Source organism: Brienomyrus brachyistius, chromosome 11 (genome assembly GCF_023856365.1).
Source record: "Brienomyrus brachyistius isolate T26 chromosome 11, BBRACH_0.4, whole genome shotgun sequence".
Classification (NCBI taxonomy): domain Eukaryota; kingdom Metazoa; phylum Chordata; class Actinopteri; order Osteoglossiformes; family Mormyridae; genus Brienomyrus; species Brienomyrus brachyistius.
Genome location: NC_064543.1, coordinates 15,506,003 through 15,533,202, shown reverse-complemented (window position 1 = coordinate 15,533,202; position 27,200 = coordinate 15,506,003). Strand labels below are relative to the sequence as shown.

Below are 27,200 nucleotides of genomic sequence, written 5' to 3'. Positions count from 1 at the left end.
TAATTTATCTAAAGTGTAACGACTTGCTCCTTGCTCAAGTCCGGGCACTTCTCTTACAGTTTTTGCGGTCGCTGTTAGTTTTCTCCCCCCGATATTTTAAACAGACTAGTTCTCCAATCTGCATGATTTCTTAATTAGTTTTGAATAGGATCTTAAATTTGTTTTGCTTATTCATAGTAAAGCTTGTGCATCCGTATCGCTGTATTCTGGCTCCTTTTAAAATCACTGTTTCCCAATCTTACTAAATTGCACGTCGTCCTTTTCATCCTTCTGTGGCTTTGGACATTTCCATTCCATTTTCTGTGTCTGATTACAGTCCGATGGTAGCGAAGTGCAGTTTTTAGGTGCGGTTGCTGGAACATGCGGAGAGCCGTGCTGTTTATTTCTCCAGGAATATTAATACCGGTCGTGTTATTTGTTTGAGATTATGTCTAAGCTGCTTTGTTTGAAACCCATATTAGTGGTTTGAAAATTAGCGACGGGGAAATAGACTATCACCAGGCCCACGCTGTCCTTGGGAGAGCCAGAGCAACAAATTTAACCAAAGGAAAATTATTTTCATACTAAAACAACGAGCGGTAGTTTTATATGGAGCGGAAACTCGGTTTGGTATGCTATGAAGTTCTTGTAACTTTTAAAATAATAGTTTAGGCCTTCAGTGTGCAGCCATTTTACTGAATACTTTTTCTGTTGTCAAATCCAAGAAGAAGATCTATATTTTTGTTTAGAAACATTTCTTTTTGTGTGTGTGCATCCATCAGAAATGAGATATCTTAAGTTTCCCTGAGTTTGCGGTATGCCTTATAAATAACTTCTGCTGCTCTGAAGTGGAATTTATCTCAAGTTGCACATTTCTGTGTGATTTGGGAAAGACCTGCTGGATTTCAACTAGGGCCTTCTTTTAAAGAAAGGAACAGTCGAGACAGTATGCTGTTTGTTGATTCCCCTAACTGGGCCATTATCTTTTACTACAGTAAACATATTGCCTTCTAAGAGACTTAACCCCTGACATGTCATGATGATGAGAGGTAAATCTGTTTGCCGAGGGGGAGAAAATGCCAGGGGCAGCAATAGTTGCTTTGTTTGGGCTTATGCAACCGCTGGACCTGTTGGACCCCAGCCTGCATTGCATTTTCAATTGCAAGAATAGGACATTGTCTTCCTCGAACCCGCAGCCCGGCACCCCCCTTCAAAACTCCTGTGACAGGGGAGTTATTAAAACATGAAAAGATGAAAACAAAGGCCATAATGATTGACAGAGCCATTGGCCATCCTGTAGTCGTGGAATTAAATCATGTTTTATTATTCGTATTTTTGAATAAGTTTCTGCCCCAGTGCATAGTTTGGGATTTCTTTCTGTGCACCTTTTGGGATGCTGCATATTTTTGCAGTCATTTGTAACCCGACCTATTTAAACATCCTTGAAAATGTATTGTGGTCTCAGATTTACATGTGAATTCTGGAAATGTAATAGGAAAATGAAATGGGTTCCTTCCAGTGCATTTGCAGTCTAGCAGTTAGTTGCATATGTATCTATTTGCTTGTTTAGTTTGGAAAAAGTCAGTTGATCCAGTCATCCAAAGTATTTAAGCTTTACTTGGTTCGATGGAAAGCAAAGTAAGGAAGGTCCAAGTCTTTAATAAGGAAATTGCATTTGAAAATAATTTTGAACAGCATTAAAATGATTCAAACCAAAAGGTTGGTTTTAAATTTATTGCATATATATCATGCAGCTGAATCAGGATTTTTGTCTAAAATTCCAATGGAGCAAATAAAATTGTGATTTATTCAATAATACTCATAATATTCTGAACCAGGAGCTACTTTTGTTTTTTGCAGCCCAAATTGTATATAGTATTAAACCCAAATACATATAGTATTAAAAAATCTTTTAGGTTGCATAAAATGAGACCCCAAGCAATGCTCATGCTAGATTTAGGCTTCCTCCTCAATTATTGTGTGTGTGTGTGTGTGTGTGTGTGTGTGTGTGTGTGTGTGTGTGTGTGTGTGTGTGTGTGTGTGTGTGTGTGTGTGTGTGTGTTTTGAACAGTTAAATTTTGTGGAGTGTTCACACAAAAGAGCAGAGATCGCTTTCACATTCATGGGACCAGTGTAAGAAAATCCTCCTTTCACTGGGCAAAATATTTATGTGAGGGCAAAGGGGTTCCCGATTAAAAAGCCCAATACAGGTTATTGCCACATGTCTGAGCAGATCTTAGGGGTCTTTGTGACCCTTTCCTCAGATCACTAATGAGTAAACTAATGGTGGCTAAAACTGGATCCTTTTATCTCCTGTCTTGCTATGCTCAGAATTGACTTTTTCTGAATTAGGTTTTCTGGTTTGCTTCCACAGTACTCTAAAGCCATTCTAAGTACATTCATGTAATTTTTAAGCAACTAATTAGTTTTTACAGCAAAAGTTTCTGAATTTGTTAAAGTTTCTAGCTGTGGCTATAATTTGGGTAAATTACTTTATCAGCACAATATTACGATATTGTCTATATTCCCATGCCCTGAGTCGTGGTTTATCAGTGGTTGAGCCATTGATTTTCTTTACTGGAGTTAATGGTAAAGATGAATGCATCTTGTGATATCCGCAGTTTATTTCTGATAGTAGTGGATATTGTACACTACATCACACGCAATCTATACAAGTTAATATGTTGGTTTTAAAACTAACTTTTATTTCTAGAACTTTTCTTTTGTTGACTTTATTGTTTGCACTATTTAGTCAAAGGAAGTGAAGTTTTTTTTTTTGAAAAAGTTGGCTAAAAGAATGCAGTAACCTTAGTTATGAAATGAGAGAAAAAAAAAAGGTATTTTGCTTGGATGCCCAGTGGATTGTGTTACTTCTGGGAATGGAGAATTGTGGGGTGATGGGGGAGGAGTAGGAAACCTGTTGTCCTTGCTCTTGTTGAGGCTGCGGCTGTGCAGTTTCCTGAATCTCTGAAGGAAGCGGGTCCCTTTTCAGGCTGACATCTGGCATAGTCCTTTCTCTGCACCTGTAGGAAAAAAAAAATGCAAATATGAGCGTTTGCTCTAGCGACTCGCTGTCCTGGAAATTCGGGCTAACGACCGTTTGTCTAGCTGTGCCTGTCTGGGCCGGGCTTTTGTTACGCCTGCAACAGGCGGCGAAGGCGGTATCACCATATGGTTTGTGTATGCTTCAGATAAGCTATCTGTTAATTTAGCTTATCAATAGCATTTTAATATGCTTCATATTTGAGTCGCCAACTGCTTTAGAGTCTTTGTGGGGGGAGATAGAAGCCTCTTTTTGTTTCTATGCAGGAATCTCCGGCTGCCGCTGGATTCCGTTCGGTCTTATTTCACTTGTAGTGGAGTGACGCTGGAATTTTTCCTGCCCCCCGGCTGTGATGCTCAACAGCTTGTGAGATACATTTGGGGGGAAATTTGGGAAGATATGCAGCAGATAATCGATTAGTCTCCATGCCTCTTGTTAAAAGTTCATGTGTTTCAGGCAAACATGGGGGATTTTTCTGTGCCAGTGAATTAACAGGCAAAGGCTGACATACGATTGATGAAAATGCCCGTAGTCTCTTCTTCCCCTGCTGCATTGAAAATGAGTAAATGCAGGAAGTTTAAAGTCCTAAAGTGCACCATTAAAATCATAGTATCTTCATTTAGAATTATTCTCAGACACCGATAATGTTGAAGCGCTTTGTGTGCTTTATCTTTTCATTTTATGTTTGGAATATTTCAAGGAAAATTTTGTGATATCCATTTGTCCCTGAAGTCAGTGTGAAATATTTAAGTAAATGAAATACAGGATCCTTGATATAAAAAGTTTTTTTTTATGTTTTTCTTGTATATTATATGGCATTTCATTTGTTTTTGTTTATATAAATGTGTTAGTGTTAAAAATAACATTATTGATTTTGAAATGATTATAATAGGCAGTCTGTTCCCATTTGAACGGACAGGTTGAGTGGTTAGTAATCCTACCTTGTCCCCATTAGCTGCAAAGTATTGGCATGTCCAGACAGATGTCTCCACAGACTGTCCAGAGTAATAGTGGAATACTGAACGCTAACACATCATCAGCTGATTTTGAGCATAGTGTCAATCTTCTATATGATCTATTTATACTCCATTGGCGGTAGTATTTTATTGGTGTTTTGTTACCTCTGCTGTCCGTAATAGCTGCACACGTCACGCACCCGGACATGTCATAAGACTGCTGCTGTCCTTAACATATGCAGTAGCTGCTGGTTCTCACCTGAAGTTTCTTACTGATTGCATGCGTTGGTTTTGCTTCGCTGATGCTTCTGACTTATCAATAGCTGTCAGAAGGTATCAATTCAGCGGTACTGATTTGCCGGAATCAAGCCGGGAACCAAACGTTCTGCATAGCTTTTCATTATTTATTGTTGAGATATTACTCTAAGGCTGACGTTTAAATACTTACTACATCCTGAGCAGACAATGGGGCTGGTTATTTCCTGACCCTACAGCCACTTCTTTGTATGCTCGTGCTTGGGATCCTCCTTGTGCTGTCATCCGTTGTGAGGAACCTCCCCTCATTAACTTTTGGTACTTAAATGGCAGTAAGAAGCCGACATGTCATGATTTTATTGACTAGAATGTGGACCTTTTGCTTTAAAGACATACGCCAGTACTCTGGGGAATTAACTGTGAGGGAGGTGTGGAAAAGGAGCTCAGCACATCCAAGTGATAATACTGCTGCATTGCCGGCCTGGAATGTTGTTCTCATTTTAAAATAAAATGTAATTTCTACTACACGACTGAAACACAATTATAACAACAGCGGAATACGCACCGTCGTCATGCAGGATCTACCAAATAAAGCAAAATGAAAAGCAAAAGGAAATCTTCCCTAATCAATGTAAAATGTAATTTGGAGGAGGGTGGCGTAGAGCAGGTTCCCAGATAACCCAGATTTCAGTCGCCATCGATCGGTGGCATCCTCCCGCCAGGAGGACCGCAGATGTGGGATGGGTTTATAATTTCCACGCGCCCTCAGACAGGCATAGCTCAGCTAGGCCCGGCTGGACGCGAACAAGCCGCACGCTGGCACCTCCGACACCATCTGAAGCCCTCTGCCTGGGTCCTTCCTCTGTGGTCACGGCAGGCCGTGCGCTTCAATATCCCACAAGCAATGCATCCAGCTCAAACAGGCACGGCTGCCTTTTTTGTTTCGCACGGAACATTTTTTTTATTTTTTGTTATTAATGAAAATCTTATCTGTGGCTGGGATTTAGCCATTATCTTGGAGGGGGGGGGAAGGGATGGAAAAGACCCCCAAAAGTTATGGAAAGTATGGGATGTTTGCCAAGCCCTTCAGGGCTTTTGATATTATGTTTTACTATTAAACGTAGCTGTGATTAAAATGCAGGAGCAAAATAACGTTATTAAGGCGACTGCGAGTATTGGAGAGACATTTTTGTTTCGAGGGGGACATTTTTGCTTAGCACTTGGTTTGAAGTGTTTTGTAAGAAATAAAAACAGCTGTTGAAGGAGGGTAAAAATTGATAAGACACAATTACCTGTGCATCAATAATATTTCTCCTCTCTGGTTTATGAGGACCTTAAGAATTCCTGTTTCTGATGGAGGCAAAACAAATACTGGATTTTAGTCAACAGACAGCAGGGGACAGACGAAAGTGATTTATAATTTAATTTGCGAGAGGCCTTGTTATAGTACGATAATGGGCTGAATTCTAGTGGAGTAAAAGTACAGTTTTACTTTTAAAGGGGTAGCCATCTGTGTGCTCTCAGAGCCTTTGGGGAAAAAATCTATTATTTGACCCCCATGTGCACAGAGGTAAACTTTGTGCCACAAAGGGAATTTTTGAGCACGGTCTGCCGCACTGCAGTTACAGGGAAGCTTCAGACGGGCAAACGGAGAGTGCCACGGAAAACGAGAGGCTGGCTGGGGGCCACTGACGTCACCGAGGCGAATCTGCCTTCGGAGCTGCGCCACGGGGCGGCTGCCAGGCTGCGAGTGCACTTTGGCCTTGCTCGCCCGCCCGCCTGCCCGCCCGCCCGCCTGCCCGCCTGCCTTTGTGAGGGCCGCTTACGTTTCAAAGGAAGCATAATCACAGGCGAGACTGCCCAGGTGCGTGTTTGTGTCACGTTCCCTGCTGTTGGGTTCCTTTCATACCATGAAGTTTTGTTTGTACATAATTGTATGCAAGACCATGAATCGGCATTGGGTTAGCAGTTATGGTAAAATGGACGGTGTGGGGTGGGTAACTGATGAATTTGCAAGAAAATGCCAATAGAGAATAGTGTATTTTTGTTTATAGCTTATCATTTAGCATCTGGCGATTTTCTTTGTCAGCTCATTGAAAGCGATGGATGGTCCTTTTACAGTCATTATCAGCTGACTGAATCCTTAGAGTGGCTATTGGCCCATGGTCTGTATAAAAGGCCTTTAACTTCTTGTTAAAGGAGACGTGGCTGTACGCCAACTCGATGGAGTGTTAAGCTGCTTATGCAGAGGACTGTTGCAAATAGTTAACAATCTTCCGATGGCGACGTTTTACTCTTGTGTTAATGAGTCTTTTTGTAAACTTTCAGTGAACCAGCTCGTGTTTCTACAGTCAGTAATTACACTTTTAATACTGTAAAAAAAACTGTAAAGCTGCTTTGTTTTGCGAAAAATTAGTCCAGCTGAGCAAATTTATATATTTTAAGCATCTCTCCATGATGATTCATAAGCCTTAAGAAATAAATTTTGCTGTGATGTTTTCAATGTGGCTCTCCTACAGTAACGCAAACCACTGCTTCAGCACTTCTATGTAACGTCTTCTTAATCTAAACCATATGTCAGCCTCGATCTATTTCCCAGGGAGAAATAATATAGATACAAATGGTTTCGTAATGACCTCTTATGAGAAAAGCAATGATTTGGGCATCGGAATATTGTTGTAACTTTTTTCTTTCTCCTTTTTGCGCAATTTATTTTGTGTGTGTGTTTTCCCCCTCAACAGTTGTTTAGACTGAGCAAGCAATCCCATGACCAGAGACACATGAAAAGCAATATCTAATCCGTGAATCATTAGATGAGTCAGTTCCTGAAACCACTATAAACCCCAGTTCTTGGCCGCAGCCTGGAGCAGGAAGTCCAGGCTTCAATGACTTCCTTTCCTAGTGCTGCATGGCAACAGTAGCGGTTAGCATACTACAGCTTTTTCCTGCTCGCAATAGGAAGATGTATGTCTCTGAGACAAAAGCACTCAGTCACTTCATTTGCTGGAACTGTTTATAATTTGCGGCCTGCATTGAAACGCTGCCTCTTCTGGCTCTTGGGCACCGTATCCTGTCTGCCTTCTCAGCAGTAAACGCCAGCACTGCCACTGAAGGCTGCCGCATTGTTAGCCTGGCCGCCGGAGCCGGGCACACTCCTCCAACGCAGTGTAACTTCGCTTTGGAGATGCTCAGGGCTGCAGTTGCTTAATCCTCGTACATTAGTATGCTGATTTTGTGGGCAGCTACTGCACTAGACCTCCCAGCTTTTTTACTTTTATTTCTTTATTTTCTTTAGCACTTTTGAACTTTTGCCACAGCAGAACCGTGCAAAAATGCTCTAGTTACAGGACTCTGTGTAAATATAAATATTTATAAATTAATCTACTTTGAGGGGCATGTAGATATGTAGCATGATGATTTTATATAAATTTTTCAAATCTGCCTTAATTTGTAACCTAGCTTGCTCAGGGGCTATGATTTGTGTCTTGAATGTTTTTAATGTCTATTGGATTTTCAAAGAAAGCACGGTAAAATGGGTCTTTTGCTTTTGTTTCGTGGCAGTGAAGGTTATCTTGAGTAAAGCGGCATTTCACACATGTTTTTAGGAACTTGTATAGGCATAATGCAAAATTATTTGAAGAGTAGACGCAGTAGACGAAGAGTAGACGCAGTAGACGAAGAGTAGACGCAGTAGACGAAGAGTAGACGCAGTAGAAGTACATGGCATAATCAAAGAATGCTAGCGACACTACGCGTGGTGACCAAAGAATGCGTGTTAAATAGCAAAGGATGCGGATGTGTGATGTCATAGGATGGCTTTGGGATGTGATAGGAAGTCAAACTCATTTTTTTCTCAGGTATTTATGTCCTGTGACTGGGTTGTTTGCTCTGTCAGGCACAGGACCCACTGTACCCATTAAATAGTGTCTCCTGCTGAGGAACAACAGGGCACCGGGGAGGCACTCGGGGGGGGGGGGGGGGGGGGGGGGGGGGGGGGGGATTTGCACCACGCACGTCAAGACCTCAATTTTGTCATCCCGTAATCTCAAGTTTCTTCCATTTCTTGGAAGGGAGATATTTTGACAGGCTGACACTTTGAAGATTCTGCATTATTGTGGGGTCTCTGGGTCAGATACTGCCTGCATGGGAGTCTCTCAGTGGACCAGCTGTCTCGAGCATAATGGAGATGCTGATGGTTTGTTGCCACTGATGCGTACACTGGACACCTGTGAGAAATGGCTCCCCCTGTCCTGTCACTCCCACCTCTGCCGGCATGTTGGCAGGAACTCCATATACAGAGGCTACGTTCACACTGCCAGCCACATCGTTCAATTCCGATTTTTTGCTCAGATCGGATTTGTCTATCTTGACGGTTAACATTCATAACTACAAGTGACCTGTATCTGACTGCGATGTGAACGCATCGGTCCTCTGAAACGTCACGCATGCGCACATTGATACGTTTTTACACGGGTAAACTGCGTCACCAACAACATATCTGTGGGACGACTCATGGCATTACAAATGGAGGCGTTAGTAGCTCACGCATGCATCGCACTTTGCTCTGGAGGACAACAAACAGTGAATCAGCTGTATATGAGCAGGTCGAAAAGGAGAAAAAGTCAGGGGGCTAGCTTTTTCTGTTTTCACAGTTATTTCTGGAACTGCTGCACCAAGAGATGTGTGGGTACGAGCCTGCCGGCGCAGGCTGATGATGTCAACGCATGCGTATAAGCAAAAAGCCATATGCATTCCGATCTGAGCGTTCACATTCAGGTCGCATGGCCGCGAATCGGGTATGTATCCGATTTAGTACCACATATGAAAGTGACACAAATCCGATTTGAAAAGATCAGATTTGCGTGCCTACACAGCCCTGAAAAGATCAGATCTGTGTCACATTAAGGCAAAAAATCCGATTTGAGTCACTTAAGCATGGCAGTGTGAACGTAGTCAGACAGTCACCGATTTTTCTCAGTCCCAAAAGCCAGACCTTAGTCCATAAAGGTCCACAGCAAGGAAAGTTAGATTCCCTGCATTATCGATAGGTGTATCAATAGGTATCAACATTAGACATTAGTGCAGTTTGTAGCTCTGTGGTTTAAGACTGTATGCTCCTGTTTGGATGGTCGTAGGTTCAAATCCCGTGGTCAGCAGCATCATCACACCATTGGGATCTTGGGGCAAAGCCCTTAACCCCCAAATGCTTCAGGAACAGGCTGACCCTGCTTTCTCAGTTGCACATCATTTTGGATAAAAGTGTCTGCTAAATGTAACATCCACTTTTATCCAAAGTGATGTGCAACTGAGAAAGCAGGGTCAGCTATATATATATATATATATATCTCTTCACATTATATACTGCTACTAGTCATATCTGTAGATTAGCTCCCTTCATGACACATGACACGGTTAACATATTCTTATTGGCTATTCCATATAATATATAAAACAGTGTCTAGGCAGAGGTGAAGATTCTGTGAACAGGAGAAGCAAACAGAATAGTTTTCACTAACATAGAAATGACCGTAGGAGCATTAGCACCCTGGTGAGAGCAGCTGATGGTTACTTGAGAAAAACAATTTATTGACCATTATGAGAGACTTAAAAGCACCTAATGGAGTTAAATTTACATGGTCCTCTTGCTTAACATTCATGCTTAATTTTTTGTGACCCTGTCAGTGTGTGACTAAGGTAAGTTTTAACGTCTGAGATACAATGCTGAAGGTTTTTTTTTTTTTGTCTATATGGACATTTATTTTCAAATATAATTATACAGCCAGAAATAATTTTAACCTTAGATAGGTCTGTCTCTTTACAGACTGTATGTGTATGTAAAATGGTTTTATACCTGTGTGTATTCAAAGTTAAGGTCCTGTCAGCTGTGTTGTAAAATGCATTTAATTCTCAGTTTTTTGGAAGTACGCATTGATATTGTAATTCACAGAAATATCAGTAATCCAGCTGGAATCGAGCTTAAACGCTGCAAACGGCAGACATTATTTTAATGCGTCAGGCAGGTGGCGAAGGCTGCTTTGACAGGCCCCTGTAAATCAATCCCCTTCACCGGTGAACAGAAATTGATTCTGGAGAGTTCCGCTGGCCTGGTGTAAGAGAGCAAGTCTGCTGGACACAGGTTTGAGTTCAGTATTATTAGCTACATTCGCTGCACCCATTGCTGCCACTTTAAAGAGGCATGAAATAAACATGATAGGCCTTTGCCAATAAAGGGAGGAGGTGGGTGTTTATGGTCCACTTTGCAGCATCGTTGTGCAATGTGATATTTATATTGAGGAACTAATTTGGCCCATTTGTTAATATCTGTGCCTGTATGTGTCTGCATGCTGGAGAATTACAGTTTTACATTATAAGTCACGAAAATGCATGCTGGGCTTCAATTTTATAAAATCTGTAATAAATACATAGTCATTATTGTACAGATGAATAGTAGCCTTATATGCATGTATAAATGGGCTGTCCAGTGGGTTCTTAATTCATTCAGATACAAGTGTTTGCATTTTAAGTTTTCAGGAAATGCTAAATATGAATAAATATGGTATAGTAATTAATTTTAAAAGTAAAACTTCTTTTATAATTTCTTTTTCAAGGTCCATTCCATCCTGGGAAAAAAAATAAAAAATGACTAAATGAAACTCCGTGTACAGATGGGTGCCATTCAGAAACTAGGGCTGTTTTTGAAAACTGATGTTTTTAATGAGGCGAGCAGTGAAAGGAATTTCAGTAATGTTCCACAGTGGTAAATATGCATAATTGCATAATTGTTTCTATGCAATTAGACATTGAAATATTTTCAGCATTTTTTAAATAATTAACCGAGAGCTATGGTCCACTTTTAAAGAATACCTTGAACACTGTGTTTTGTGATTATATAGCAATTACAGTACTCAGCATTCTAGGTCTGAATTACTTCGGGTCATTATTGCGAAAGACATTCACAAAGTCATTATCGCACGTTCCGAGATGAACTGCATAAAAAGACATGGAAAATTACATTTCAGTCCGCTCGGCTGCTGTTTTGTTACTGTGGGCTTGTAAGCCGGGTGAAATTGGTTCTCTTAATTTAAGGATCTAGATTCCAGCCCAGCACAAATGAGAACGGTTTATGTAATGTGTTGGTAAGTGTCATGTCCTTTTATACCTCTCACAGCTACAGGCCACTCTTATCCAGGAATTCACTTGTTGCCTGCCTCCCCCCCCCATAGCCCCCCTCTTTTTTACTCACTAATAAGAACATTTCCATAGTGCCAACTGAGGAGAACAGCAGAATGCAATTATCTGTTAAGACCACTGGAACCAGCACACAGGTGACATTCTTACCGCTCACTGGCACTGATAATTAGGGGTCTTATGAGTCTGATAGGCTGACCTGCAGTTCTGCCGCTCTCGTGATTAAAGAGGACCATTCGGATGCGAGGAGACCGGCCTCACATGGCAGCAAGGTGCAGTGAAATTAGTGGCAACAGCTTTCCGGAACATTCAGAATGGTACTGAATCATAGCCGAATAACACTAAATCAGCAGGTGTTTAAGTGTAGGAATGGGCTGAGAGTTTGCACCTTTTAACATGTTGTTGACGCACCTATTCCTGCTTCAGTAAGTAAATATTAATGAGCACACTCATGGAATAGCTCATTTCTGCCTCTTAATAACTGCCTCTCGTAATGATGCCTCTTGGTATTAATTTACAGGTTAAGATCTTGATTATGTAGCAAATTTGAGTGCTGGCGCCAAACAGCAAACGTAGTATTTTCCTTACATTTTGTGTGTGCCTAATTAAACCTGATACGTCAAGCAGGTGAAAGTTCTGATAGCAGGACAGCTTGAGGGATGATCGTTTTATACCGGTCAAGTTAATTCGCTCATAGCTTGGGGGACTAACCAAGCTGCATTGGAATCATTAAGTGTCTGACAACATGCCATTCTGGGGTAAAAACACCAAGTTCTTTAGTAATTGGGGACCAGTCCACCTCTGGTGTATGGATAACAATTTTGTCAGGTGCAGTCAGGTTGAAAATTGAAGTTGTGTTCATCTCTCTACGGGTATCCAGTGCCAACTTTCGATGGTTGAGTGACAAATGTTGGCTGCTTAGAGACCACAAATTTCAAATGCAGCAGACGCAAAGTGCATCAGGCCAATTGCCAGTGTCTGCATGCTAGCTGTCAACCAGCACAGCATTTGTCTTTATAGCTGCATATCCCATGTTATTAAAATTGCAGAAATGTGTGAACGTGGCTTTGCATGCAATATTTGCTGCCGGTTTCTAACAGGGGGAGGTAATTGTGCCTTATATGAGCTTGGGAAGAGGAATAATACGAATTAACAAATAAATAGGCTTCTTCCACTGCAGGCCGTTTGATAGGGTGATAATGATTCCCAGTATGACAGAGTCCACTCCAAGCGAATAAAAGGAGCCCATCCCACATAGCGGAGTGCTCCGCTGTCACTGTGGTACAAGATGTGCACACGCTCTCTCAGATGAATGCCATTGAAATGTAAAGCATCATGCAGAGAAAGGCTTGAAAGGACGCATTTTTAGGTCATTGTTAATTGAATTCTCTGCCCTGTGATAGACTACAGTCATGTAAGTATTTAATGCTGTTAATATAAATGTACTGAAAAGCAGGGAAATAGCATTTCTGTAATCAGTTACGGGCCTTTTTTTGGGGCAGACAAAGGCTGCCGTTCGTCTCGTGCCTTCCTTGAAATGATAAAAAACCTTTGTGTCGCATGTTCATTGAAATGATAAAGCCTCCATGTTGCAATATGTTTGCGGCGTGCGCCGCTCCCTGTGTCCCCAAGTAGTGAATGAATAAAGGAGAAAAAAGAGCAGCGACCCCCGTGCCTCCATCATACCTCCATTATGGAACAACAGGTTTACATCAGAATGACAAAAACGCGCCACACATCCGCCCTTCCAGCCTCTTTTTAGGCCTCGCATTGTCATTTCCGTCGGATTTCTCAGAACCGCGTTTTCCACAGAAACTTTGTTGCCGTTAAAAGTATGTTGGAAGGCACTGGAAGGTGTTGCCCAGGTGAAGGGTACAGTCTGTTGTTTATCGCCCTGTGTGCTTTTGATGTCACGTTGCATAATGCAGCCATTGTAAGATATCCAAAGTGACATGGTTTATAGAAGACGAAAAATGGAAATTCCAGATGAATTTTTTGACCTTGTCCACATTTCAGTCAATGCAGTATAGTTGTATTTCTTAAATTGTCTCCATTGCTGTCATATCACACTACAAGTCCTTGTAACCATGAAGCGGCTGCACACTGATGTAAACAGAAAATGCCTATAGAGTATACCATTGCAGGTTTTCTTAATAAAAGGTCTCATTCTTCACAACAGAAAAAGAAATGCAGGCCTAACCTGACCAAGGATAGATTTGGCATGGGAACAATATTTTTGTTGCCTCATACATTCATGCATGTATGCCACATACAGCTAATATTTCTCTTACTCGTGGTTGATGTGCAACTGATTTTGAGACTGATGCAGTGTGAAAGAACGGTATAAAACGAAACTGTATAAATGTATATAAATTCCTTCAACAGTGATATTTAATTCAGGTGTGTGTGTATGTATATAAGCGTGAGTCATATTTCTTGTTTGTCAATTTCGCTTAAATGTTACTTTGGCAAAGAGTGGGATCCCATACCTGGACAGTCTGCACGTTTACCCACCTGGGGTTTTCCTACTTTCCCTACTGTATAGGGATGTCATATTTCTGGTGGAGAACTTCTTGTTTTTCCACTTGTAATCAATGATTACTAGCAATGTATTATGACTAATGGATGGCAAAGCGATTGTCTGTTGTGGGGAAAAAAAATATATATATTCTTGGAAATAATTTCCAAACCCATTTACTTTGGCAGATATAGACAAATTGGTTAGAATTGCTGCTCTGATGCTCGTTCTTACTGACAGTCTCTGAAATTGTAATTTTCATAATGGATTTCAAATAGTAACAGGCCTTTCTTGTCCAAAATGAGGTCTGCCTTCCTGTTCTTTTCACGAAAAAGAAAAAAAAATGGTGGAATATTTGCGCCCATCGGCGGTGCGCTCCCGTTTTCTCGGGGAAGCTTTGGCGTTGGGGAGCGTGACCTGCTGCCACAACGCGACCCATTTGGGGGCGGTCCAGAAAACCGAACTGTCACCGTTGCAGGCGTGGAACAAAAAAAGAAAAAAAAATCTTACAGGTTACAGCAAAATGTGAGGTCCTCCCTCTGGGAGGTGTAGTGCATGTTGGAGGAATATGGTGTAACTTTTACTGTAATCAGCTGTTACCACTTTATGAGTGTTTCCCCGTACTCCCTCACCTAATCCAGACCTGGTGCAGCACTGTATTAATCATTAGTGAATTAAATATATATGGGGAATTAAAGTTATCGCATTGGTGTGTGTGGCCCTGCAGGTTAGGATGTTGTGTCTATCGTCAGAAGGTCGCTGGTTCAAACCCCACAGTCAGAATAATTTCACCATTGGGCCTTTGAGCAAGGTCCGAGACTGACCCGGCTTTTTCAAAACGCATGTTGCTTTGGATAAGCACATTTGGATAAATACATTTTAAAAAGAAACCAAAATTTATTAAATTCTATTCTCTTGTGCAAAGATCTGATGTGAAAGCAGTCCAATCTTCTCGTGCTTGTTTGCGGCTTTTGTCTCTGATCATACAAGCTGGAGATGTTTATCCGTAACTTTTTAAAAGAATGGCACCCTATTTCAATGCATTTTGTTGAAAAATAGACTTCTGAGACTCTCAGCATTGTACAGGTTGCAGGCCATTTGTTAAACTTGACCGGCTCTGTAAGCTTGTGCCTGCAGTCTGGGGGCTTTTGTTGTGTGTTGGGAAGCTCTGCTTGTAGTCTGGCTTTCCTTCTTGTGCCAGGCATTGCCCACAGATGTTTAAATACTCCTGTGAAGTAGACTGAGGACCCATATCCAAGGGTACTTGGCTTTTTGCGTGACTTGAGTGAGAAACGAGGGAGGCCCGTCTCCGGCCTTTTCATCCGTTCGTTCTTTTTTTTTTACCGGATCCCAGCCCAGTTGTGGCGCCCGATGCCTGTTAATTGCACATCCTGACATGTATGTATCGCTGCGTTTAATTAGAACAAGCCGATCGCTGAGCTGCCGTTTCCATTCCGCCAGGCCTGCAAACAGCAAAGGTAATCTGCAGCAGCTGGTGGCGAGCTACAGGCGCGCGAGGAAGCAGCCTAGTGTGGGCACACCCCCCAACCCCCCCCCCCCCCCCCCCACCCCTCCACAGTACTGAATCCTTGTCGTGCATTTGTTTGGAACGCCGTCCTAGCCTTGAGGATGAAGTGTGAGCTAAGCATGGCCACAGTATATTGTTGCATGACTAATCTCCCTCTCCCATCTGCTGCTTAGGTCTGGACAAACAGCCCCACTCCAGCGTCATCTGGAGCCATATTGCACCAATCACAATATTTTGGCTCTTTTTTCTTCCCAATGCCAAACCGTTGCAGAATACTGACTGTTATGGCTGGTGCATCGCGGTTTTTTCCCCCCCCCAACGTGTTTATGCACCCCGTGGACAAGAGACTAAATATCAAGGCACCCAGAGATTCTTCGTAAGCCTCTCACCAAATCCATGCATTTCCTGGAATCTTTACATATCAGATTACGTTCAGGTTTGACATAAGTCACATTCTTTAATGTGCACTCTTCATTTTTTGAGCTTTGGTCTAATTTGTGCCCAGCCCTTCGCACAAGAGTTTAGGAACCTGAATTGCCTCCCAATCACTCCGTTTTTAATGTTTGTTACTGCCACTTTTTAGACATTTAATTCTACTTAATAATGTATTGCAATTGTATTTGTGATGCGTAGATTCTTCCTGAATTTGGCTCAGTTGTTTTCTCTCAGTGCTGCACACATTTTATTTGAGGTTTCTTTTTGGATTGTGTTTAGTTAACAAGGAAATTAAGGCAGTTTGTTTCTGTTTCCACTCTGGCATTTTGTAATTTTCGTCTGTGTAGTAAATGGCTATTTTTAGAGTTTGACACTGTAGGTCTACTTGTGACACATCTGGACACACGGGCGAGTCGAGCAGCCCCTTTACAGCCTTGGTAAAGATGATCTGCTTTTCACATTGGAAGATTTAGGCATATGTTTTTGTCGAAATGATTTTGAAAACGGCTCATGTGGAATGAAAAGACAGAGTGCCAGGACACATTCCCATGTACTACATGTTAATGGAAATGGATTTTCCCCCGCAAACTACTTTATCAGGAAGTAGTCGTCTTGGTGTTTTTAGCTAACATTGATCTGATTTTTAAGAGCTACTCATCAAAGAGTTCTTGAAAATGCTTCCTGAGGTAGACCAAGGTTATTTATGCTTGACTAAATTACTCAGGAGTAAATTTACCCATGTACAGTGATTAGTCTCACAGCTGCTGATTTAAGATTTTCTTAAAAACTGTGCTGGTTCATTTCTGGCTCGCTCAAATTGTCAAAGCAGGGTGTTATAGCACTGGTTATAAAGGTTTTTGTCTTTAGACTAAAACCCCAGTGATTCATTGTCTCAAAGGTATTCTGGCTCCCTTCTTTACTTCCTTAGAGAAAACTGAATTTGCTGAAGCGCAATAAGTAATTTACATATCACTATGCTGTGATCACTATGCACTATATCTACATATCACTCTGATCACTTAATTTACATGGGTACATCTCTGGGCCTGAAGGAAAAGTCTTTTACGATGTGGTTCACTTACTCTGAGCCCTGAGCCCATCCTCAGAGCTGTGAAGACGGCCCACAGCTGGCAGACATAGCCTACCCATGCCAGAAAGTGATTGTTTTAAGGCCTCGCGTGCTGTCCTATCTAAGCGTTCATTTTCTAATCACATGTGTCACTGGGAAAACCACTTGTGGAAGGGTGGAGAAATGTCAGTGAACCTCGGGGGAGTGGGAGAGATGGATCTGCTCCGGTGTCACCGAAACCACCTGGTTCCAAGCGCAGGGGATGTGCCCAGAAAACAGGAGAGGTGCTAAACCCTGGGAATAGGCACCGGCCATTTGGAAATGCTTCTTGGACTCCATCATCAGCAGAGATCTGGTCTAACGTGACACCCTGGTAAAAACACAGTTAGCTTCGGAAGTCTACCTCCATCTATCAGCACCCGTCACTGTAGTGAAGCTGCAGAAGGGTAGGGAAAGGCCACCATGTTCCTGGGATGCAGGATCCGTCTAAAGAACCACACTGTACGCAGCTCATTGCTGAGCTGGAAGTCATTACCAGTGATTACCAGCATAGTTCGTTATTCAGCCGGGATGGAGAGACGACCGAGCTATTTAGTGGTTGGAATGGACCCCCCCCCCTCATCAGTGTGCAAGTGAGTTCTGCAGTGTCAGCATTCAGCACACAAAAACGGAATTCAGTCACCACCACCCCCCCCCCGCCACCCCCACTCTCCCAGAGTTTTTTTTTTCCAACAGCTTGCTCCCCTCCCCCCCTCATGAGCTGACATTCTAGAAGAAACATATGCTGCTGGTCCCACTTTACAACAGCCTGTGCTGCATGAATAGGATCTTTCCTAAAGAGGAAGGGGGTTGGGGGGGTGTTTGGGGGGACAAGAGGAGAGAACTTCCAGTCCAGTAACAAAGTGCTGCTGGACTCCTCAGCTTATTGGCCATCTATCGCCTTGAATGCGTGGAGGTGTGCTTCGCGAACCTATCTGCATTCCTTAATCCACGTGAATGTTGATTCGTAAAGAAATCGGAGGGGGTCTTCATGTACAGTGATTATCTGTACATCTGTTGACTTGAGCAGAGAAGACTGTAGTGTTCTGTACTGAGATAAGGACAACGGGGCAGTTTTATTTGCGCTTGAAACCAACACAGATACAGGATGGGATTCAGAGACGGGTTTTACTGTGGGGCTTTTGGTTTCATTGTGCTCCATAAATCTTTGTGCAACTACATCCCCCCACTCCCCCCCCCCCCCCCACAACATGAATTCATCCAGATTTAAGAGGCTGTTTGACAACCCTGACAGGCTGCAGTGGAATCGGCCATATTGACAAAGGCTTTTACAGTAATAGAGAAGAAATAGAGTTTCGCGTTGGAGGTGCAGCTTCTTTGGGATTAATGATTTAAGGCCATTGCCACATTAGTTCTCAGCTTGTGCTCTCCCACCTGATTTCACCTGTCAATCCATCTCTCGTTGTCTTCATTTCTTTGAATCCTTAGTGAGAGAATGCAAGAATGCAATTTAATCCATAGAGATGAAAAAGATGCTCACTTGTGGCTTGAGAATTTCACAAGAACAAATGATTTATTTTTTTCCTTAGAGCAACCAGGAACAGACACCATCTGAAGAAAAATCTAATCTTTTCTTGGAAAATGAGACCATTGTGTATTTTTTTTTTTAAGTCAAATTTTTCGATTTAGGAGTAGCGCTAGCGATAATAAACACGATGACCTCTGACGAGATCTATGAATGAGCTAAATCTCTTTAGGAGCAACAGAATATGGCAGCTTCCTCTCTCTTGCATTGTCCCGGCGTGTTGCTGACCGCGGGAAGTCAGAAGCGCCGTCCGGCTCTCCGAGCAGATGCATGCGTCCTGGTGGGTGACGGCCACTTTTGTTTGTTTATTGTCACATCCAGGTTTCTCCCTAGTCAGCTCCAGGCTGCGGCTTGGAGGACCAAACCGCCACCATTGATCCCAGCAGCTGGAGCGGCAGTGAGAGTCCTGCCGAGGACATCGAGAGGATGAGCGACTCGGCGGACAAACCCATGGACAACGATGCCGAGGGGGTTTGGAGCCCTGACATTGAGCAGAGCTTCCAGGAGGCCCTGGCCATCTATCCGCCTTGTGGACGCAGGAAGATCATCCTCTCCGACGAAGGCAAGATGTATGGTGAGTTTGGGGTGGTGGTGGGGGGGGTGTGTCACTGCAGATGTCCCTGTGACCCCGTGCCCTTCCCTCCACATGTAAATGCACATGTCTCCAAACCGGGATTTTTTTGCACCTCCCAAACTTCGCTGCGTGACATCACCACGTGACATCACCACGAGTAGAAGCATGAGCTCGTGTGTGCGGCCCAGAGCGGATCCCCTTCAAGAATGTAGCGCGTCTCGGCCTAAAGAAGAGTGCAAAAACGCCCGAGTGTGAAAACTTGCGCGGACAAATGCGAACCCCCTCCCAGCGCCGTGTCGCGCGATGCAGAACAAAAGCTCACGTCGCTATAAAAATCTCTGCATCTACTAGCAGAAGAAATGACGTGTGTGTAAAAACTGGCCCTGAAGAAAAGGGAAAAAAAAGCACAAAACAAAGTATGTGTGTTGATGCCGGTAATGTTAGTGAAATTGCTAATCAGGAATTCATGTCTAAGACAGGGGCTCTGCTGGCGGGAGACGCGCATTAATGCCGTGCTCTGGAGAAGTAGGAGTCTACAAGTAAAGCAGCATGAACTATTAGTCGGGAGCAGATGGTACAGCGGCTGCCACCAGCTGTGCCCCTCCCCCATTCCTGGCAGGGTGATGTAATGGAAACAAGGAATATTTTCTTTCTGTGGCGTTGGAGTCTCTCACAGCCTGTCAGTGTCAAATGAAAGCACAAAGAGCCCTCGGGGCATTCATTTGCAGCTGTCATGTGACCCCTCTGGCCAAATGAAATGTAAAGTCTGTGAGCAGCGGCGAGGCCTCTCAGCTGCTGGTACAAAGGGATTTCAGAGTGCAGATTCCCCCCGCGGACCGCGGGCGCTGGAGGAGCCCGCCAGCTCCCTGCTCCGGAGTGAAGTACTTCAAATTGGTCCGCCCTGCGAGTTGCGAGCGATCGGCTTTGAGGACGGGGCCTCGCCGGTGTTAGAGAGAGATCCCGCCATCAAATGCAAACCGTCCTGTGACCAGAAAGAGGGAACAGAGGGAAAAAAATATCAAATGTACATTAGGGGTTATTAGAGTGCACATGGTTGAAATTACTTTAAAGTCTTGTTTTTAACCCTGTGTGCCTTTTTACACACTCATTTGTTAGTCCTGTTATGTTTGTTTTCAGTTGATCGGGTATTTCTGGTTTTAGAGGGGAATGGCTTCCTGTTACGACTCAGAAATGGAATTTAAAAAATTTAAAGTATTTTTAAAAATTTATTTAGCATTAATTAGTTTTCAGTATTTTGTTGTTTCCTTCTACAAAAATGAATATTAACTGAATAATTTCAGTAACTTCTGTAGTTTTAAACAATTAGGTTTATTAGAACACCAGGAGGAGAATACGTTATGCAAATTGTTTTTAATGTGATTCTGGTTTTACTGTGAGTGATTTTTTTTTTTCCACAAAATTGTTTAGTTTCTAAAGGAAGGGTATCTGGAGCAAAGTTTATCAGCAGTAAGCGACAGGCATCGGCCCTTTGTGGTTTGATTGTGCTGAGCCCTTGTCTGGCCATTAGCCTTGGTCAGGGGTCAGTCTTACAAGATGCACAGGGTGTCCGATTGCAGATTTACCAAACTGTTTTTGTAATCCCAGTAAGGCAGAAAGGAACATTTCAGAGAAACCTGAATTCATTACAGTTTTGTGCGGTATATATTAAACTTTGCCATGTGTGCTGTTAAAATGTTTTTTTTTTTGTTTTAGGAAATCTCATTATCTTGTAGCAGCTAATAATGTCTGAAATGAGTATTTTATTTCTTTGTGAATATAAACTGTTAATTTGTAATCAGTGGGCAAGCTACGGTGCTGTTCAGCGTATTTGACGCGCAGTGAGAGGGGCTGTAGGACTTACGTGAGGCGAATCATTGGGTTTCCTTTGTGATTTGTTTATAAAACTAAAGGCTGCTCTAGAGCCAAGCATAGGATGTTACCAAGCGGCTTCTGCAGGGCAGGCTTGCTGTGCCATGGAAGAAGAGGGATCGAGTGTGTGTGTGACTCTCAGCAGAAAGTGAAAGGTTTGAAAGGGACTTCGAGGGGAAGTATTTGGGCGGCCGAGCCCCCCCCCCCCCCCCTTTTTTGAAACAAGGTTCCCCGGCTGGCGGGAGAGGCGAGCCGGGCAAATTGGAGCGGCGTCCGGCCCACTCCGAGCGGAGGCTGGGCCTGTTGTCGGGCACGCCAGCTGTCACTGGGTCCTAGTGCCAAACCCGTTCCACCATGAGCTGTAACTCAAACATCCACCAGGGCTGGCTGGAATTGCTTGAATTATTCAAGGCATTTTTTTATCGGCCACTTCCCATCTGTGCAAGATTTAGCTTTGTGCCTTTAAATCGCCAACAGGCTTTTTTTTTCTCCTTCTTTTCCCCCTTGCGTTATATATAAGCCTTATGTAGCATGTGCTTAAATTAGTTTGTGGAAGGGGACCGACGTCTTGCAGCCGACTTCGGTCGCTAGCTCCTATTTACTATATACATTTACGTACTGCGGTTGTACACTACTGCAGGGTAAATGCTTACATTAGCGTTGCCTTTTGATTGTATGGATAAAGATGCTGTTCTTCTGGTATACATTTAATTACCTGATATGATGACTTAATTCAGTCCATAATTGCCTGTTAATTTTAAAATGCTCTTTTAAATTGAGTGTTTAAGCAGTTTTAAATACTCAACTAATCGGTGCATTGCACTCAAGAATGAGAGCATTTCCAAGAATACCGCAGTTCTCTCCTTCGCACGGTCACCATCAATGGGCCTTACTTTCATTTAATAGCTCCGGTTTTTCCTGTTTATAATTATGCAGCGCTGGTTATTGATTCTGTCTGGGTGTCCACCGTTTAATTCTGATTGAGCAATTTTATATATGAAGGGTTACTGCCCTGTCTGAGAATATCCGACACAAGGAGGTGTGGATGGGGATTGTTAAAAAAAGATGACCTTAATTCTGGTCTCGGATATTTATTGGGAAAAGTGTGCTTTGTTTAAATTGATGAAATGTAAATATCTGTCGGAGTGACCCATGTTTTTTTCGTACAGGCTGTAAGCTGGGCAAGTAATGTCACCGGCCTCAAGTATTTCTCATTTCAAAAGTTTCATTTGTCATTTTCTTCAAATTATGAATGTCATGTATACATTGTTCTATAAAATATATTGGACGTGACTGTCCATAAACTCCAATTACAGGTCATCTCCATTAAATATGCTTGACAGTTCCCAATACAGTGGTAATCTTTTAGCAGATTCTAACCAAAAGTGGGAGCATTTTGATATAGGCTAAATGTAAGCTGAAGCATTAAAGTTTATAATGTAACTATTTCTGCAGTGCATGCGTGAGCAAGCCTGCCTGCAGGAGTATGGATTTGAGCATGTGTGCACAGCTCTCAGCCTCTCGCCTGCATTACCGGCTCCCAGAGGTATTGCCCACCTGTTGCATCTCAGTCTCACACAAAGCATTTTGTTTGCAGCTTGTGTGCACCATTACATTTAATTCAGCCGGAATATTATAGTATAATTCAGCGATCGCTGGCAGGACGTCCCGACAAAGCGGGTAAGAAATTTACAATCGGGATCCATGATTCTGCAAGGTACAACAGTGTCGTGGCTGGTATTTGAAGAGGTGCGACTGATAACTGGGAGGCAGACCCCCGCGTGCACACCGGTTTGGTCTCCTGCAGGACACATCTCCGAATCGTGGACACGTGCTTCTTACGGTGGACGCGCAGGTATTTCAGTGGCGAAGGAGCCAGGAACACGCGGGACGCTGCACATAGCTCGCGACGAAAGATGGCGTCCTGAGTGCCCTTAAAGCCCTTTGTTCCCATGGCTGAATGCAGTTAATTAGCAACAGTCTCTATAGCAACTGCCTCTCGGTTCAAAACAATTTCTAATTTTTGCAGCTTAGCTTATCATACTGTTTACCTGAAGAGCTTTTTGGTGCTTTGAGTCTCATTGGTGCTGGCGCCATGCCTAGTCTTAGAGGTTCATTGTGAAGGAGATGAAAAACAACACGACGAAGACATTGTAAATAGCACCCGGCCGCGATGCTCTCTGAAGAGGAGGAAGGGAGCGCCGGGAGCATGTGACAGCGCCCTGGTAAAAAGCACAAGACTGATTACTTACATAAATCACCTGCCGCACTGCTGTCCTTTATCTACCTCTGTGTAATTAAATTCCCTCCAGACTATGTATCCTTGCACACGTGACCATGGCCCTTTCATACTGGCCAGTGCGCTGGTGATATGTGTCAGAATGAACGGCTCTCAGAGATTTGATAGCTGAATTGATAGGGTTCCTGCTCTATGGGGGCACCCTGTTGTGCGCCAATTTTTATTTATTCAGCTTTGATGACTTTTCAACTAATGTTGGGTATTTTTTGCACCGTCTCTTAAAGATTAAAAGGTTTTATGTGTTTTTATGTACAGAACAGTCTGTCTCGGGGTATTTGAAAGATTTGTACCTGAATTTACACTCAATGCTGGCACACACCTTAAATATAGAAATTTTGAACAAATGATGCTGTGGGGATTTTTGAGTTTTTTTTCTGCGGAATTACTTGGTTTATTAGCAGTCTGTGTAATGAACTACAGTGGTACATGGGGAAAGGTCTCCTGGGTTCGTTAGGGGTTAGCCGAGTCACCAGAGATGCCATGGAGGTCTGTCTGTGTGGTCTGTAATACAGAAGCGAGGACACCTTTTGCTACACTGCTGGTGCCCGAACACCCATTCTGTGAATCTGTAGTTATATCCTGCTCCCACTACCGAGAGCGTTGGGAGTGTAATTATGGGCGGAGCCAGCCTGTGGTCGCCTGTGAGCCATCCGCCCATGGGGGGCATGGCGTACAGTGACAAGCAAGTGTAAACTGCTGCACGCCCTGTGTTTATTGCGGGATTAGTAACAGACGCGTGCCCTCGCAGCAGATTGGAAGCGGTTATTTGTCTCGCCATTTGCCATTGGCTCGCTCGCCGTTTTGACCGAAGGGCTGTTCCATGCTGCAGATGTGTGGGGGAGGGCCGGGGAGGGAGCCACTTGGTTTGCAGGGAAGCCGAGGGGAAGATGGGGCCCAATCAGTGAGCCTTGTCTCTAGCCTCGCCTGGTTTCCGTGTCCGTCAGCTGGCTCCTGAGTATCGCCACTACATGGCTCCCAGTGTCTCTGGAGGGAATGACACTGAACGAGGCTTCTGCCGCAAAGCAGGAGGATGTGTGTGTGTGTGTGTGTGTGTGTGTGTGTGTGTGTGTGTGTGTATAAGCATATACAGAGCTTTATGAAATGAGCCCTAAATATGCATTCATACAGAGTTCAGATTAAAATGTTGTTACCCACCTGTACCTATATCTATACTTGTATATATTTTCCTTACAATTCATGTTCACAGCTTTCATTTTTTCATAATTTTCAACAACATGGGGAATGCGATGGGGTTTTATCTACCGTGTTCTTTAAAAATAAAGTAGGATATTAATGTTAGCCTCCATTTAAATGCTGCGGTAATTGTCGCATTTTTTCCCCGCCATCCCTGCTGAGGCCTTCGCCTCCTCTAAGCACTGAGTCACTCCGTGCTCTGAAATGAACCATTTTCTCGCACTGTTGTTTCCGGAGCTGCGCTTCCAGTATGAGGGCCTGTGAGGATATGACCTGAATCCTCATTGTTCAATACAGCTGACGTGAGATTACAGGCAGACCTGTCATCTCCATGCAGTAACACGGAGGGAAATGAAAAGCAACGGGGTTCTGCAAATGTGTTAAGTCTTCGGCGTACGCGAGTGCCCTCTGTCTGATGAGCAAAATCTATGTATTTACGGTTCGGCCAGGGGGGTGGGGGAGATTCTCTTACTGCTCCGTTCCTTGGCTGTGCCGTTGGTGTCCAGGACAAACCACTCATTAGCTGCAGGGGGGGTGGGGGCAATCTGATGAGCAGGGGCACAGCATTGCTGCACATTGTGTGTCAGAGAGGATCTTTTGCAGTGCTGCCTGTCTGCATCGAATGAATCCTGTCAGAGGGATGTGGGCCTGGGTGGTTCTGGGAGAACCGGTTTCCTTTGTATTTCCAGAACATCTGAATGTGCTCCACTCGGCCTTGGCGAGCTGCTGATGCTTAGCTGGCTACTGTCGGTGTCCAGCCGTCCTCCACGCCCTGAGCTGCGTGTCAGCGTGTGCCCAGATGGGCTTCGAAGCAGACATGAAATTGACCTTCGGGTGAGTGCGGAAGCAAAATGAGCACATTATCTGGGGCTAGCGGAAGCGCCGCGGCACCTCTCTCGTCGTCAGATTTTCTGCATTCCCCGTTCCTGCTCTGAGCCATCTGAGAAGAACATTAGCATTCCGTGGCTTTGAGACGCGGACCTGCATTCCCCTCGTTCTGCGTTTTTAACTGCTCAGGGTCAGAGCTCCGGTCTTCACATATCTGGAACTGTTTCTCTTTTTTTGTAAGAGTGTCTGCGAAGAACGTGTTGCTTTAGCCTCTAAAGCCGGAGGAAATGTTTTTTTGTTTTTTTTTGTCCCGGGGGGATGCACAGTGCAGGGGAAGGTTTTACAGTGTTGTTACCCATGGTTACTCACGGTTGATGGTACAGCTGATGCTTGCCTGCACCTGTTGCCTTTCTTTCCCAACAACAATCAGAGTGATGTCTGTTTGGCCATCAGTTCTGTCTCCCAGAGGTGTGTGGGGGCAGGTCTGTGATCCAGCGATGGTCTTAAAGCTGCAAACGCCCAACCCCCTTCAAATTAGATGTTTTTTTTTTATAAGCATTTTATGAGCTCCTTTATTTACATGCCTGCAATCTGTACTGTGGTTGGAGGGGAGTGGTCTCAGCTTTGAGCTCATGAGCACCCTAACCCCCTATCGCTCCAGGGACCCACTGTCCCTCTTTTATCAAAAAGGAAAGGCATGTCACTTTGGATAAATAAATAAATGTAAATTCTGTTTTCTGAAGGACGTTAGACCCAGTAAACCTGAGAGCACTTCCTGATAGTTATCACCGGTTGCTGTTGGGTGTTGGTTGCTGCAGCATATGGCAGATTTTCCTAATTGTTCATAGTGTTTTTAAGCCGGGGTGAGGAGTCGCCCAGGGTGTGGACTCCGGTGCTGACATGCGCGGACCTGCTCGAACGCACTGGGGGGTCGGTGTCTGCAGTGAGGTGGGGGGAAATGGGGGGGTTGTAGTGCAGAGAGAGTGACCCTGCATGCGAAGTGTGACCACACTCGGCATGTCGGCACTTGTCTGAGATTCCCACCTCCTGCTCACTGAATTAAGCAGCTCCTCAGGTTGCCCCAAGCAGCCCCCCCCCATCCTATCACTACCTCGTAGAACAAGGAGATTCAGGTACAGTTGTTATTAGCTAACCTTAATGTGACACTATTGGCATACATTGAAATGTTCTGATCTTTCCATCTAGATCAGGACTGTTCAGGTCATTGTCCTTCAGGTCAAGGTCCGAGCCCTGCTGATTTCCTAGCCTTCCTTTACCTGTGAGCCAGGTGTGAAGCCTCTGGCCAATCGGAATCAGTGATTATTAAACTAACTGACTGGGAGAACTGAGAACACGACCCAAGGTCCAAATCAAGGTCCAAGTTTGAAGAACCCTGATCTAGATCTTTCGGAGACTTGATGTCATGTTTGTCAAAGAACATGGAGTTGGGAGAACGTGGAGTGCGGCAAGCTCCTGTGGGTACATGTCTTATTGACAGTCCTCTATCCACAAGAAGTCATTCTCATCGTGATGATTGTTCCTAGCAGCATCAGCCTGATTCTTAAAAGTTGCTGAGTGAGGTACACCCCCCCCCCCCCCCCCAACCGAAAAGAAAGACCCTTTCTGTTAGATAGCTGAACACCTCTCAGAACAGAAAACTACAAAATTAGAGTTGAAGGATGGGTTGGTGTTGTCATCTCTCCAGGGTTCACTGCTGTATTTAAGGATAATCGTGTAGTGTCTCACACTGCTTTCTTTTTTTTATGTAGGAATCTGGTTGAATGTGACAGCTGTTTTGGTGTGGCTGATACATGGATCACACTGTGTCCAGTCTCGGGCTGGTTGCCAGTCGCTGTAACTGTTGTGCTCAGTCTACTCAC

At 43.8% G+C, this 27,200-nt stretch overlaps 1 protein-coding gene across 7 annotated transcripts in view; it reads left to right on the top strand.

Annotated features, from left to right (window-relative positions):
- Positions 1 to 27,200, top strand: part of tead1b (TEA domain family member 1b) — a 54,138-nt gene that overhangs the window by 1,310 nt on the left and 25,628 nt on the right. For all 7 annotated transcript variants that reach the window (XM_049029962.1, XM_049029967.1, XM_049029965.1 and 4 more), the window contains one exon: positions 18,878 to 19,130. In XM_049029962.1, the coding sequence (XP_048885919.1) occupies positions 18,983 to 19,130 (148 nt within the window). In that variant the 5' untranslated portion in view covers positions 18,878 to 18,982. The remainder of the gene's footprint in view (positions 1 to 18,877; positions 19,131 to 27,200) is intronic.